Below are 17,359 nucleotides of genomic sequence, written 5' to 3'. Positions count from 1 at the left end.
TTTAAAAATTATAATACTTTTATTATATTATTAAAAAATTAAATTATAAATAAATTTTTTTATCAGTCAAGTTTCATTTTATTACATAAAATAAAAATTATTATCTTTCTAAAACTTTTTTTCTAAATCTAAAATTTTAATCTTCTCTTTAATTTATTTGAATATTCAAACTTATCTTAATATTATTACTGCAGAGAATATCACTAATTAAAAGTGTGTAAGTTTTTTTTCCTAAGTAAAATTTATTTTGTTTGCATGTGACCTTTATAAGTTTGCACGTGACTCAATAAATCTTTATTCTTTTGTGATCATGATAATATTTTCATATCACAATTTGAGATTTTTTATTTTATAACTAGAGCTACCTTTGAGAATTGTTTGTGTCGAACACATAAAGTGTTTGACGTTCGCTAAAAGTTAAAGAAAAACTAGTAAAGATTTACAAATTATTTCTTATTTAAATTTGTGATGATGAGTAAAGTGTGATAAGCGAGTTATGTATGTTTGGTTGATATGTTATTCAACTTTTAGGTTTGGTTTTATTCTACTACAAATGGTGAAATCTTTGATATTTTGCTCAAGCGAATGATTTTTCCTAAAACGAAAATATAATAAAGACCTAAATCATACCCCTTGTCCTATTTTTTTCTTAAGCAAAATTTTATCACTCAAATGAAAGTAGAGTTGAAAATAATCTTGTTCTTAGTCTTATTTTTGCTTAAGTGAAAACATACTACAACTTAACTAAAATAAAATATAATTTTTTTATTTGTATCATTAGGTCTCTTAACTTATTGAATATTATTCTTTCTGTAAATACAAATTGAGATAAAATAATTATATTTTTGAGTATATTAAAGACCAAACCATGTAAATTTCAAGAAATTTATCCTATCAGGGAAACATCAGTCCTATGACATTATTACTCTTTGGTAGCAAGAGATACTATGAAGAGTACAAAATAGTAAAATATACTCAATACATGTGTTTTCTAGAAATAGAGTCAAACATTTAGTTTTGAGAGTATTGACAACTGAGCTAATTGAGTTATATTTTATAGTAAATATATGTATCGTGTAGACATTTAATTTTTGTTTATTGTAGTTGATTGGTTGTGATTGTAAAAATTGCTTTTGTTATGAGAAAATAAATATGTTTTATTTTGAATTATACTAACTTATTTTATTGTCTATTGATTGTGGTTTGTTCATATACTATAATCACATTTTATATGTGAGAAAAAAAATGATGCAAGTGGAAATGAGACTTGTGTGGGAAATGAGTTGTATATTTATATATTTTCTTTTCTTTTATTACATACTTCTTCTTTTGGTGAAGTTTTATATTAAGAATACATTTCTTAGATATGTCACATTTTTTTTCATGATTTATATACAAATAAATGACATTATAAATTTTAGAGACAGTTATGATATAAACTATATATCTTTTAAAAAAATAATCATGCAATCTTTATGTAATATAACATAATTGAATTATATAGAGTAAAATAGTTAGTTTTAGTATGAAATGTTTTAAAAAAAGGTATGCAGTAAAAACTAATAATGAAGATGTGTAAGGATTAAAATAATCAATTATGCTAACCCTGTTTTATAGCGCTACCAAACTATCAAACAATATTTTATTATAATTAATTAATGGTAGAACAGTTCAAAGAATAAAACACACATACAATAAAAATAACAAGACACGTTTTCAAGACCTTCACTAACAAAATTACCAGCTAAAGATAAATTTAAAATATTTAACATACAAAACATCTGGACTCAAGAGTCAAACTGAAAAAAGAAATCATATAAAGAATATAATGTTTCTGTCCCCTACCAAACTTGAAAAAGAAATCCTGATTTTATAAACTTAAATTGAATTTAATATCACATTAACACACAAAGTGAAAGTATAATTTTAATTTCTAACACTTGATACTTTATCTTAAATATAATAAAAAAGTTATATATCAACCGTATTATTTATGCATCGATTTGAAAAAACTGTAATTACGTTGTGAAATTGAGAAAAAACATATAAATAAGAGGGAAATTTGACTTCACGTGGGAGATTTGGTAAGATTGAGTAAGAGAATTGAATAATTGAATTTAATATAATAGAATGAAGAAATGGTATAAGCATCCCAGAAATTGATGCAGAAGAGGGTGTCAAGGCACGTGTTTGTCCATGAAATTGTGCCGTAGTTATGGCAAAACAGGGAAATACTGTGAGACAAGGCTGATTGGGTGTTACAGTATATATAATGTGCTATTGTACTGCAACTTAATCACACCATGATACCCCATATCTTTTCACATTGCACACTGCTAAAAGACAAAATCTTTTTGAGTGAGACCGAAAAACCTTTTTCTGGGACGACGATTACATATAAATATATCTTTCGGACATTGTTTAAACAAAGTACCAAAACTGTTCTTAAATTTATCCCTGCATCCATGTGCCACTGTCATCAGGTAAAATAAAACCGATATGTAAAGGTCTTTCCTTTAGTTATTCTTTTAATATCTGTTGTCTATGTTTGATCATTAATCGCGCTGGCAAAAGGTAAAAACAAATATACTTGGTTACACCTGTCTCGTTGGGTCGTGTATTCTGTCACTCAAATTATTTAAAGCTTCGTTATGTAATTATTATATTAAACTAAAGGATTATGAAATGTTAACAAACTTTTTTTTAATAATTTTTGACAATAAATTATAAATTATTATTTTATTAGTATGTATATTTTAAATACATCAATCACGAGTTACTACGGTGTTGTAAAAAAATTGTAAAAAGAAATTGTTAAAAAAGTATTTTTTTAAACTAAAATCAGTGAATAAAGTGTTAAGATATTTTATGACGTGTTCTATAACAGCTGTTATTGTTTCATTTAAATTGTTTCCTTTCCTATATTTTAGGAGTCATATTAAGGTTTTCTTTCTCTTTATTTTATTTGATTTATTTTTATTTGGGGTGTGAGATTAGGAAATTACAGTCAAAATATTTATTTACATTTTTTTAAGTCTCTTCAAATTGTTTCCGTTACAAAGTGTTTTTAAATTTTTATATTTAATTTTAAATCGGTGCATATATATATATATATATATAAATATAAAAAATATTCTAATACTCAAATTAAATGATCAATTAATTATTATAATAAATTTTAAATTTACAATAACTATAATTATTTATCTCTTTATTTCTTATTTATATTTATAAATTTCTAATACAGTTTTATTTAAAGAGAGAAAAATACGGTATCATAAAACTTTAATTGAATGTTATAAAAATGTTTATCTGAAAGTTGAGATTATAAATTTTCATTTAATTATTTTATAAGTATATTTTCCGTCAAGGATAATTAAACGATAAAAGGAATTGTTGTATTAATGAATACGAGCACAAAACTAATTTTAATATTTTTTAACTTTCACTAATGAAAGTAGTTTTTTTTTTTCTTTTTAGTCCAGTTCTTTGCTTTTTGGAAGTAATTTTAATTATTTGTATCGCAGACATTAATTTATTTACACGGGAAGAAAAAAAGGTGTAATCATAATGAGTGGGACCTTTATTTATTTAGTGATGGAAAATTTGGGATCCGTAAAGGACACCCTACCCTACCTGCGTCATTTCCTTCGTTTTCCCCTACGGTTTCTTCTCGACGCCAAAGTCTTCTTACAATTACCATAACAGGAGCAAGAACATTCATAATTTAGAAAAAACATTTTGAACAATATTTTGTTAAAATTAATTTACATTTATTTATTTTCTTTAAACATAATATTTAAATAATATAGGGTTAAATATATATATATATATATATATATATATATACTCTAAACTTATACGTGTAATTTATCTTTATATTAAACTTTAATATATTTTTGTTTTCAAAATTTAAAAATAAATATATTTAATTTTTAATTTTTTTTAGCTAAAAATATTAAATAATATAAAAAATTCAAATATATTTATTACACTTAAATTAAGTAGACTATATATATTTATTATGAATCAAATTATATAAAAATTTGAGATAAAAGCAATTTTAATTTCACATCAAAATGTAAGAATTAAAAATATATTTAATTCAATAATATTTTACAAATTTTCAATTTATAAACAACTCCGTTCATTTACTTCTTTTCACCACTGTTTATGAAATAAATGTTTAAACAGAACTGTTTTATGCTACATCTTATAAGATTTAATGTACAGAACTACTTTAAACAATTTAACAACTTGAATAACTTTTTCATTTTAACAATAAAAAATCGGAAAGAAATTAAAAGATGTTTTATAATAAATCCTACTTTTTAATGTTAAGGATACTCTATTCTTATATTAAAACTCAATACTTACATGAAAATTCAATGCTTGTACTAATAACACTTACTTAGGGTGACAAAAAGAAGAAGAAACAAGTTCAAATAAAAAAGTATAAGAATATGAAGTATTATTATTATTACATTAAACTTTGATGAATACGATAACACAGTAAAAATAACTTTTATAACTCCAAGAATCAATAAGGTGCATTAAAAAAATGACAGCACAAATATTGGTAGACACAAAAAAAATGACAGCATAAATATTGATTAGACAAAAGTATTTTTAAATGTAAGAGAATTTTTTTTAAAGTAAAATGATCTATAGGGATAATCAATCAAAATTTTACAAGGATAACACATAAATACAAATAATTAAAATACTAATAGTAATTTTAATTAAGCTCTTCTACAAAAATGGAAACTCACTTTTTTGTCATATCTATTATTTTTCTTCTAAAACTCTTTTTTGACTGATAAAACACTTTTTTCATTTAAATTAAGTGAGATTTAATAAAAAAAATATAGTTGATAGACCAACTAAAAAATTATTATTAATTATTTGATGAGATAAGTTAACAAGAATATTAAAAAAGTACATCACTGTGGTGTCATCGAGAGTTTACTTTCCCACACTCAAGGGAATTTATTATAACTAATGAGATTTTGTAGTGTTGTAACATATGAATACAACATGATAATCACGAGAAACTATCATGATAGCTGTTAAAGGACACGTTCTCTTGTGTAAACAATTGTACAAATAATTGTTAGATATGAGATCTAATATTTAGATAGATTGGATTTTTCTTTCACCGGTTAATACTATTCTTATTATTTTTTACTCTCCCGTTGTGACTGTAATTTAAGATTCTTCAGCCAAAAAAATAAATATATTTTTTGAATATTTTTATTAAAATATCTGAATTCTACGGATATTACTTTTAGGTAGAAAGATTAGTACTGTTTGAGAATTAATTTCACGATGAGGACTTTCTGCTCTCTGATTTCTGAAAGTGACCCCACATGCCATTTACATTCATGAAACCCAACCTAGCTAGCTAACTACAACCTTTATTTATTGCGCCTTTCATTTACATTAATTAACATTTGAATTAAAAAATTAACACCCAAATTAGTAGTTTTTCTTTCTGAAAATTGTACTAACTATTTTTGTGTCATATTCAATTTTTTGTTTGTTTCATATATAAAAAATAAATAATCCATTTTTTTTTCATGATTTTTTTTTCTTAATTGTATGTGATTTATAAGAGATTGGAAGATGTTGAAAAATTAAGAAATCAATTTAACCAGACAAATTAACGATAGACCATTTTCTCATAGTCTCCTTTATTGAGTAATGACGTTGTTCCAAGTTTCTGGATTGCTGAATTTCATATATCAATCATTGTCGTAGTTACTATCTATATAACGGGACCACGATCAATTTATTGGGCTTGTGAGTTGCGTGCATTGTAGGATCCAGCCCATTAAGGGTTATTTGAAAACAACATTTTTTACAAACTTTTGGATTATGCTGTTCAATTTTTTATATATATTTTATTGAACATATTTCATTAATTTTAGCTGTTTTAAAATTTCAAATAATACCATTATGATTTTAATATATTTTTTTCATTTTTAATTTCTTAAATAATATAACAAGAATAGTATTCATTTTATCAACGTTATTTTGCGCTTTATTTTATTATTGATGTACGATTATCCGTCAATTGTGGTAGAAGGATTTCTTTATTATACAAAAATTTCAGAATATTGATAATAAATTAAAAGAAGTAAAGACTAATAATATCTTATTGTAATGCATTAATTGTTTGTTTGGATTGTATCATTAAATTAAAAGTAAAAGAATGCAAAATAAAAAAATGAAAAAAATTTAAGTTGAAATTAATATTTTTATTTTATTATAACAAGTGAAAACACATGAGAGTGTTAGTGCATTTATTTATTTTATTTTCAAAAACTAATAAAATAATAATAATAACTATTTTTTATTATTATAATCATGAAATCAAAAATGAAATTTTATTATAATTTTATTATAAATACTTTTTATTCATTTTATAAGTATATTTATAATTAAAATATGGTTAAGTTTAAAAAAGTCAATTAAAAATAGTTAAATTTAAAGAAATGATAAAATTAATAAAATCAATATTTTAATTTAGAAAATATATTTAAAAGATAAATGTAAAAATTAAATGTGAACACCGAAAATAAAAAACTTATATATATATATATATATATATATATATATATAACATAAATATAAATAAAAAATCAACAAGTGATCATCAATGTACATTAACAACTAACATATCATATTATAACATTCGAATTTTAACATCTTATAACTAATAAAATAGAAGTTTTTAAAATTGATAAAACAAAACAATTTTATCTTAAACTTATAAATATAATATTAATGTAATTATCTAAAAAAAATAACATAATAATAAATATATTTAAAACAACTACATATAAAAAATAAATGAACAAAAACAAAATTTCACTTCATCTCTATCTTTCATAAGAGATGTTTCAACAACTATCTTCTATATGCTCATATCAATGAGGTGATTGTGACAAAAGAAACAAACAAAAGACTTAATAAACACCAAAAGAAATGCTAAGGTAAGTTGATGTGCAAAAAGATTTGGCCTAATATAATCATAAAAATATCAATTTATAAATTTGACATGTATAACTTACAACTAGTTATATATTCATACAAACAGTTGACACTAAACTTAATTATTCAAATATGCCTTTGACATGTATAGGGTTTCAATGTAGGCGTGTACTTGTAATGGTGTATATGTTTTACAGAATCATAAATAAGTGAGTTATCTCCCTACCACATACAAGATTAGTCTCATTCACGTCTAAGACCACACATTGTCCATATTATAATTTTATGTGACTCTCACCACATAACTCATTTTACTTTATTTGTGTGAATAGTTAATAAAGTTAAAGATATTTCCTTTTATGACCCCTATATGACAATTCATACACCAAACATTACCACCAAACAAATTTTCACATTGAAATTCTCTTAATAACTTTTTTCAAACATATTCTCAACCATGTTATCACTCGATAAAAAACATCATAGTACATCTTAAACATACAAGAAAACCATAGTAAATCAATCTAAAACAATTCATAGCATAAGAAAATTATAATATACATTGACGCTTATAAGTGATGCCAAACATCAAACTCTTCACAAAAGGTGATGCTCATCCTAAACCCTTTCACAAAAGGTAACGCTTAGCGACACTTCTGGCACTCAACGTCATTCTTTTTGCAAAATGTTATGCTCAACGACACTTTCATGTCACTTGGTGTCCTGAAACCAATATTGATCAAGACATGTTGTTAAACATGACTCTCAACGGTGCCCTACCATTGCTCAAAGATAAAGCATTGAAATTTTATTGCGTTTAGCGGTATAATACCGGTACCCAACGGTATAGAGTTAAAATGCTCTCAATCTTGGACAATGAACTGGCACTGAGTGCTAACTTGCGATTGCTCAACACTATATCATATATCATATAATTTTTTTGTGAATTGTGAAAATGAAACTTGTTCAAATGGTCCAATTGGTATTCCCTTCTTAGTACTTGGGTCAAAAACAATTTTTAAATGTCAAGACACGTACCAAATAACTCAAATGATCAAATCCCCATTTGTCAAATCAACATAAACACAACCAAGAAATTCAACTAGGTAGCATCGAAAATAAACCAAAATAAGCATATTAAACTTACCATATGACTCAATCATGCAAATAACAAATCTCAAGATATCTATAATTTAAAAGCGATGAAATTGATTTTCCTTACTTGATCAATAGCTCATAAGATCCTAACTAGTCAAACTCCTTCTAACTTGCACATACTCTATCTACACATAAAAACATAACAAGGATGATCATGATATACTATTATGATCATTGATCAACATAGACTCAGAAAAATGACTAAAAGGATTATGCAAGTGAAAAAAAGCTCACATACAACAAATAGCATAAAAGATCGATAAAATATAAAAATAGAGAAACTAATAAATCCAAATTGAAAAGTTTATCTCAAAGTTCAATCCTACAATCTCAATTTAATCAGACAAATAGAAAGAAAGAACCATTAGAAAGAAGTTAGAGAATTAAAAAATAGTTTATCGAAGGATGTGTTTTAAAATAATGAAATTCGATCCTAATAAAACTATTTATATTAAAATATTTTAATATTAAAATAATCGAATCTCAAATCACTTAAAATGGCATTTTTTTAGATTTTTACACATAAAATAAAAAAAATGTTATATATATGAATATAATATTTATATTGTGATTCATTATTTAAAGATATAATTGATTGTAACAAATTTCTTTGTATCTGTTCATTAACACACTATTTTTGTTTTATATTATTTTTATTTTAATTGCTTTTCTTTCTCTTATTTTTGCATTTTCCCTTGCTTTTCCTTCTGAGAAAAGGCTCAATTTTGGTTGTTTGTTTGGATTTAACGTTTTAGCTATTGCACATTCATTTGTGTGATGAGTAGGGCTAGTCTTTTTGAATTCGCAAATCCTGTTACTAGGAACGTTAGGACAAATTAATTTTCCTTTAAACACGGATCCATTGCTATAGGGTTTTGGAAGTTTCCTACGTCTTTCAGTAATCAAACACGTTGACCAAAATATTGGCTTAAGTGGTAGTCTAAGTGTTTACTAAATTTTATGTCATCCTAAAATGTCAACTTGAGTTCCCATTTTCATCGTTTATTCATTATCATTAATGTTATTTAAATAACACTGAAATAGAATCTCCAGACAAGGTCTTACACAAAATTTATAGTCTATACGTGATGATCCGAGTTTTCCTCAATGATACAAAACAAGAGAAAAAGCTAATCGAACAAATTGTACTACATATATGTATATATCAACACATCTTTGTAGACTGAATTCAAAGTTATTGTTTTTCATTAAGTTGGCTTAAGATAGTCTGTAAGTAGCAACTGGTAATTTGATTTTCTACAAACACCACTATTAAATAAATAGTTTCACCGTTTTATTTTATTCGATAAAAATACAGCAAATATGAATGTCGTAGAAATAAATAGTTTCAGTGTCTTTTAAAGGAGGTAGCAAAATTTATATCTTATTTTTTTAAATGTGGTACTTAGAAGAGTTCATATTTTTACTAAATTTTTTGGTATTGTCTTTTGATATTTTAATTTTTTTTAATATTTTAAAATATGAAAATCAATATTATAGATATATTTTGAATTTACAGCGGAATAGGGATACGACAGAAAAATTCAATAGAAAATCTAAATTTTACTTAGACACGTCCCTTGTGTTTAGCATGGTCAGCCATTATTAAGAAAACAAATTAAGTTGACTATGCCAAAGGGTTTTGATTCAATTATTGAATTTTTTGCTGAGAAAAATGAAGTTGACTAAGGCGAAGAGTGCAGGAGCATGAGCAGGATTTCCCTATTCAATTATTAAATTCTGCTGATGAGCAGTGTAGCAGCATTCTTTTATTTTGTAATTAGAACTTGGAATAAATAAAAAGTTCTAAGAAAGGAACAGGATGGCGAGATTCAGTAAACAGATCAAGTTGACATTATAAATACCCATGTCAGGTCGATAACTCTCATGCATGCAGGCATCGCGCATCTCTGGACTTTCTCTTTCCCTCTCTTCCTAAACCACAATGGCTGGAATCTGGTTCACGCCGCTAACGCTGCTGTTACTACTCGCATTTTCCTCCGCAGTTCGGTCGTGTTCGCCGTCGGACCTGGCCGCGCTGCTACACTTCAAATCCGCTCTCCATGAATCTCGCAACGGAATATTCAACTCCTGGACCGGCACCGACTGCTGCGGCAACTGGCTCGGCGTCTCCTGCGACCGCGACTCTCGCCGCGTCGCCGAAATCAGCCTCCGCGCCGGTCCAGTCTACACCACGTTCGAGAAGCCTTACCGTCCGGATTACATGTCCGGTTACATATCGCCGGAGATTTGCAAGCTCACTCACCTCTCCACCCTCATCATCAGCGACTGGCAGGGAATCTCCGGCGAGATCCCGCGCTGCATCTCCTCGCTCTCCTTCCTCCGCATCATCGACCTCACCGGAAACCGCATTTCTGGCACTCTCCCAGCAGACATCGGGAAGCTTCGGTATCTGAGCCTCCTAAGCGCCGCCGATAACCTAATCACCGGCGAAATCCCGGCGACGTTGACGAGCTTGACTGGTTTGACGCATCTGGACCTTCGTAACAACAAGATCCGCGGGCCCATTCCGCAGAACATGGGCCAGCTTCAGATGTTGAGTCGGGCCTTTTTAAGCGGAAACCAAATAACCGGGTCAATCCCGGGCTCAATCTGTCATATATACCGTCTGGTGGATCTTGATCTGTCAAATAACCATTTATCCGGGCCGATTCCTGAAAGTTTGGGCCGGATGTCGGTTCTGTCAACGTTGAAGTTGGATAATAACAGGCTTTCGGGAAGCATACCAGGGAGGCTGTTGGCGTCGGGTATTAACGAGCTGAACTTGAGCCACAACATGTTAGAGGGTATTATACCCGACGCCTTTGGGGCTTCATGCTATTTCACGTTACTGGACTTATCGTATAATAACCTCAAAGGGCCAATACCGAAATCTATGTCTTCTGCTTCGTACATTGGGTATGTGGACTTTAGCCATAACCACCTCTGCGGCCCAATTCCTAACTCCTACGGTAACACCGATGCCTCCTCATTCGCTTACAACGATTGCCTCTGTGGAAAGCCACTCAAAGCTTGTTAATTACTGCTATCGACTTCCCACACTCATTCACATGCACCCATCTCCATTCTTAACTGTGTCACTTTATTTCGTTCTGTAAAATAAAGCAGAAGGCTCCCATGTTTAATTAGAAGTGATTATTAACTCTGATTTTGGATTTCATTTCCATTTAGTTGCGTTTTTGTGTATGGTTTTTAGATTGAAAAGGTGATTTGGGGAATTTATTATATTCTGTTATCATGTGTGCAAAACGAATCACACTGAGGTTGACCATTCTATTTAGAGAGTAGCAGAGTTATTAATTGTGAACAATGGAATGCAGTTGAATTTAAATGCATGTTCGAAAATTTAATTTGGAGACAGTACACGTGAAGCAGCAGTGGCCACATGAATGAATGAATGAATTTAGCTGTTAAAATGCATTTTGGAGACTTTCCAAACTTTTTTATCATTCAAATCCAAGTGTAAGAATGCAGAATAATAATCAAATAACAAACGAGTGTACTACTTTCAGTATTGCACACATGAAAAGTAACACAAGCATGTGTTCTGACAATAGTCAATTATCTCTGTCCCGCTTAAAATTGATTTCAAACTAAAATAAATGCATACGAGAAAATTGAAATTTTTTTTAATGTATTTAATTAAATTTTACTATTTGAAATATAATATTATATAATTATCAATTCATATTCACTATAATAAAGGTCTCTGTGTACATCACATTATTCAATTTAATTTTTTTAAATTCAATAAATTATAGACTATGTCTTCTGTAAATAATTAATATTTGGCTTTTCAATTAAAGAAAGTTAATGAATGTAAATCAATGATATTTTTTTATTAGTATTTTTTTACATTAAATGTATTATATATATTAACTTATTCAATTTATAAATATTAATAACTTGTATTATAACATAAATATTCAGGAATTGCCAAAACACACAAATATGACTTGTTATAATAAATACTTTTGAATTAATATAAAAATAGTAAAATGAAACAATTTAAGAAACAAATACTGTCTCACCTTAGCGATGTGACATTATAATTTAAAGGAAAATGAGAAGTTGTATCAACCTACAATGTTGAAATAAACTGTGTAATACTCATCTCTGAATGAGAATAACGGCTCCAAAAGAAAGTTCCTGTTTACTCCTTTAGCCACAAAACTGATAGGATTGTATTGGCTCAGTCCCTTTTGAGAAATAAAGCTTGTTGCTTCGTTGAACTTAGCATCAGAATCAGATTTGCAACTTAGCTTCACTCCTGCGCTAGAGCTCAAATCACTATACACATAGCAGCCCTTGTCACTCTGTGATTCTAAAGATATGCTTCCATTTCTTCCATCTAATCCTGGTACCACAACAAAAACAGAAGATGACGTGCCCTTGGAAGAATCTTCAATCACAAGAGGTTTATCTGCTCCTTGGTGAACCACGTTCATTCCAGGAAGATCAAATGGTTCTAACATCACTGATCTATCATTAGCATCTGCTAACGTTGAAAACTTTGAGGAAGATTCTTTTGGGACAAGCCTAAAAGTTGCCTGAACAGCCATATCAGTTCCAGATTTAGGAAACTTTTGCATACCCAGAGTTTGGTTTGAATTTGCCAAAACAAAAGTTGAATTTTTGAAGTATTGGGAAAAAGAAACTAGTTGACTATTGTAACTGGCAGGAACAGGAGTAATCCAGTCTGCCCCAGATTTAAGGTGCCAATCACCACCGAGGGTATGACCGGCAAGAAGATAAGGACCATAAAGAATTGCTTGAGTAGATGCAAATTCAGGCCTGTCATCTGAATTCAGTTCAGAAACACTATCAGTAATAAGACAACTTAATTGTTAGAAATATATCCGACAGAAAAATATCACCACACAGATTATCCTGAGAAGCTACCTTTTATGGCCTCTGTTCTTGGGGTTTGGGGGAACAGAAGGGTCAGGTTGTCATTAGCATTCCACTGTCTTGTGATTGACAGAAAATTTGCTGGAGGCAACAAAATAGAACACTCTCAATGTTTCATTTGTTAATGTGTTAGAAAGTGTTTTGGTAGCACTAATTTTTATTTGGTGGTCTAACATTCTAGCAACTTGTGTGCATGAAATCATATAAGAAATAGAATCTCTGCTTTAGGATAGTAAAAGATTCACACCTGGAGTTGGAAGAGATAAAGTTTCACCATTTAATATCCCCTTGGCACCATCTAGACTAGTCCAAGTAGGCACTCGAAAGTTCAATGTAGTCCAAGTTTTCTGCAGAAGTAAAGCATTATGAAAAGGATTTAACACATTGAAAAATAAAATCATCACAGTAACAGTGCGAATCATGCCCAGATTATGAAGACGCTTAATCTAAAATGAGAGATGTCACAACCCATAAAACAATTTCACAGTTACCTCAGATGGAGAAAACGTAAATGTCACTCGTAAGTAAGGATCCCAGGAAGCAGCTGGAACAACTGTCTGATTGAGCAAAATTTTTCCAGATTTCCAGTTAAATGAGCTCGATATGTACTGAATGATGTAAAGTGTAGAATTTCCCCCTTCTTCCTCGAAATATATAGAATCTCCCAACTTTGAGAATGATTCAATTCCTAACAAATAAAAAAGGTAAATTTAGAACAAAAATGGCTATAAGAGTGGTGAATTAAAAGAAGAATATGAAGCAGTCTTGAAAGTGTATAAACAAAACAGATGCACACCCGTTCCATAGCAGCACCAGAAAGTGTCAAACGGTGTTCCCCAACTATGGTAAGTATGAGCCTTGGAAACCCCAGGACCAAGTGGAAGCATGTAAATCATCACTCCAGGATCTGTTCCTCTCTGAATGCTGAGCACTCCATTGGTTAATGCACGCTCATAATAGTCTGCATAAGATACTTCTTTGGTCCATCTAAACAGGTGGCGTGAAACCTGAAATTATTTACTTGTATTAAGACAACCGAAACAATCACAAATATACACATTTTTAACATCTCCAGCATTTCATAACGAGGTAATACAATGATGAATGAATGGCTGTACCTTTAACATATTATAAGTTGTGCAGGATTCTTCATTCTCTGTTGTTTTTAAGTTATCTGCTATTCTCTTAGGATTTCTCCTATGAAAAAAATAGGAAAAAGAAGTTAAGCAATAATATGGAGTTGATTATGAACTACTGCAAGATATAAACACTTCTGCTTGACGCCCTAGCAGCAAATAATTATTAAATGAAAGATTTAAAATTTGTACGGAATAGCAGAAACTAAAAATGAATGAAACATATTAATACCAGAATTCGCTGACAGATGTCCCTCCAGTTGCATAGCTGTGAGAAGAGTTTATGGTTTCCATGAAGAATGTTGCAATTTCCTAACACCAATAAACGAGAACAAAATCTCAGAAAGTTGAAAGCCATGGTTATATTCAAGGCATTACATATTGAAAGTTCAAAAACTGAAAAACGTATTACAACACAAAGCGATAGAAAAAAAAAGAAAAAAAAAAACACAATTTCATTTAAACTCAATATAAGTGAATCAATTTAAGGAAAACAATTACATATATCAGTAATCTACATTGTAAGTAAAGCAATTGACCTTATGAAGTGGATCGCCTGTGATTTCATATCGCCTTTGAGATCCAACGACAATTGGGATATGCGTATTAGCATGCAAGTCAGCTATGTCATTAGCCTGCATGGGAAAGCAGAACTTTAAAAATAGATACAACTTTTAGACCAGAATAAAAATGCTTAATTTCAACTTTAAAATATCTAATTGTTTCATTTGAAGGCCAGCATAACATATAGAACACAGTTACCATTACCTGCACTGCAAGCAACCCTAAAAAGCACGGCTTGTCAAAAAGTTGAGCCAAAAATATATGCTTAGAATCTCCCTACATAGAAAAACACAACAACTTCACTTACAAATTGATAATTGCGGGTAACTTGTGGTATAACATGAAATTACACAAACAAATAAAAAGGGCAACAATAGAGCCAAAGAAATTACACAAACCAATTAACTTACTGTTATGCTGTATAATCGGTAAAGAACATCATTCATTCCTCCAGTTTCCGTGTTCAGTGATTGATAGTGTCTATTGATAGTGTACTTTGTTATTACATTTTGCACTCTGTTGTAGAAGTAGTCAACCATCCGAATTACCATTTTTAGAGCTTGAGAGTTTCCAGCAAATGTATATTGATCCAAGAGACCAGCCATAATCTGTCAAAGCTGAATAGTTGAAATCCAACAACATAGGGTCGAAAGCACTTTCATTATCAAAATCAACTTATGAGGGTACCTTGTGAATGGTATAATATGGAGCCCAAACTATTTGAATAGCTTCAAATCTATCAAAAAGCTCAGATGGAAATGCAGATAGATATCCCGTTCCAATTTTCTCCTGACAGGCAGACAGACCAGCAACAAGAGATGTCATTTTCTGTTTCAGCTCATCGTTCTGTGTGCTGGCCCACATTAGAGATGATGCGCTCAAGTAATGCCCTACACACACAAAAAAAAAGACATGATCTTTCTTCTGGTTCTTTTATCATTAATCAATGAATTTGGTCCCCCATCACTTCCCACACAGTCCAAATTCTATGCTGATTTTTTGGTGCTGTACATTATGAGAAATACACTTATGTAGACAAAAACAGAGAAAACTCAACACAGAATCCAAAAGTCAATAGTACTTTGATACCAGAAGTATTTTACACCCATTCCACACTTACTCCTGAATTACCCCTCACTCTCTTCTTTAAAAATACAAAAATTAACTTTTGTAAAACTATTTTACCCCTATAATTATTGGTGATATAAATAAACCAAAAGTTAAATTAGCAAAAAAACAAAAGTGCAAAATCTAGAATGATTGATGAAATAAACTAACCAACAAAATGACCCCTGAGTTCTTCTTTGGGTTCTTCCCATCCTCCATATGGAGTACCAGGCGTGGGTAAACCCGCTGTCTTCCTGAAGCTCCAAATCAACCTGTCGACATCAAACATCAACAGATACTCCAAGTTTGTTCGCTGTGCTGTGCCATGGATGGAATTCTCATGCAACCTCACATCCTCAAGAGGCACTTCTTTCAGAAAACCTTGGGGTGACTCGAACACACCCATGTTCTTAATTTTCTTATACATAACCGCCCAATCATGTTGTTGTCGTTCCGACAAGAACTTCCTCGGCAGCATATCAGCCCACGCAGATTCATCCGTTGGCGTCAAATGGTAGTGAGACATCACCTCTTCCTTCCACGTTTCATTCTTGGATGACAATAGCTGATGCGTGAAGGTATGAGATTGCGTAGGAATGTTTGTACATTCTTTAATAGCAGCAGCACAACCGCACAACACCAGCACGACAAACACAGACACAAAAGCCTTCATCTTCCTGAAAAATTCAAAGTCAAAACCAACTCCATTAAAGAACCTAAAACCAAGCAATGCAGCAACATACAGAATCATCAAATCAAAGTCAAAAACATTAACCTTCAAGTACTACTAAAGTGTACAACCAACTACAATTCGAACCTTTCACAAATTAAATCGAAAACAAAACGGAAAATACCTTGGAATTTGGTTTTCCAAATGAGATAAAGTAGTTAATAGCATAAGCATGTAAGATACACACACACACAGATATATATATATATATATATATATATATATATAAGGTCTATAAACAACAACTCACTTTTTCGCAACAGAAATTTTCTGTTAAAAACATACTCATTTTCTTATAAATTTTGACAGTTTTTATTTTGTTTTATTCATATTTTTATAAATATTTTGGATATGGTTAAGAATTGACCTTTTATTATATCCTTCTTCATTTAGAAAAAGAAAACACAAATTAACTAATTTTATAATTTTATGCAAAAAGAAAGTTAGCTAATTAATGTCCCATATAATTTTATAATTTTATGCAAATATAAAAGCAAGTTAATTAATTAATGTCCATATAATAAATGCAACAAAAAGGTATAAGTATTAATGCAAAAGATTTTTTTTTAAAATAATTATATTTAGTTTTAATAAGTTATGGCATGAAACATTACTTTTCTAGTTTCACATGAGAATATGTTATATAAGCCATTAAATATGATGCTTCTATTCATTTCATTCACACGTCTTTTTAAATCTTAAACTGTTTATTCCAAATACAATAAAAATTACCATG

At 29.6% G+C, this 17,359-nt stretch overlaps 2 protein-coding genes across 2 annotated transcripts; one reads left to right on the top strand and one right to left on the bottom strand.

Moving 5' to 3' along the window:
* The first annotated feature begins 10,003 nt into the window (after nucleotides 1-10,003).
* LOC108339882 (DNA damage-repair/toleration protein DRT100) lies at nucleotides 10,004-11,335 on the top strand. The gene has a single exon (XM_017577104.2). The coding sequence runs from the start codon at nucleotides 10,100-10,102 to the stop codon at nucleotides 11,192-11,194; it is 1,095 nt and encodes a 364-aa protein (XP_017432593.1). The 5' UTR covers nucleotides 10,004-10,099; the 3' UTR covers nucleotides 11,195-11,335.
* Nucleotides 11,336-12,216: 881 nt separating this feature from the next.
* LOC108339759 (uncharacterized) lies at nucleotides 12,217-16,798 on the bottom strand. The gene is made up of 13 exons (XM_017576958.2): nucleotides 16,748-16,798; nucleotides 16,065-16,570; nucleotides 15,474-15,676; nucleotides 15,197-15,394; nucleotides 14,991-15,062; nucleotides 14,762-14,857; nucleotides 14,455-14,534; nucleotides 14,205-14,283; nucleotides 13,883-14,093; nucleotides 13,578-13,774; nucleotides 13,334-13,433; nucleotides 13,078-13,167; nucleotides 12,217-12,976 (listed from the first exon to the last, which is right to left on the bottom strand). Exons 1-13 carry the CDS (start codon nucleotides 16,795-16,797, stop codon nucleotides 12,252-12,254), a joined length of 2,607 nt encoding a protein of 868 aa, XP_017432447.1. The 5' UTR covers nucleotide 16,798; the 3' UTR covers nucleotides 12,217-12,251.
* Nucleotides 16,799-17,359: the final 561 nt, after the last annotated feature.

This window comes from Vigna angularis, chromosome 5 (genome assembly GCF_016808095.1).
Source record: "Vigna angularis cultivar LongXiaoDou No.4 chromosome 5, ASM1680809v1, whole genome shotgun sequence".
Classification (NCBI taxonomy): Eukaryota; Viridiplantae; Streptophyta; class Magnoliopsida; order Fabales; family Fabaceae; genus Vigna; species Vigna angularis.
The sequence above is the reverse complement of the archived record's forward strand: the minus strand, read 5'-3'. Positions and strand labels throughout refer to the sequence as shown.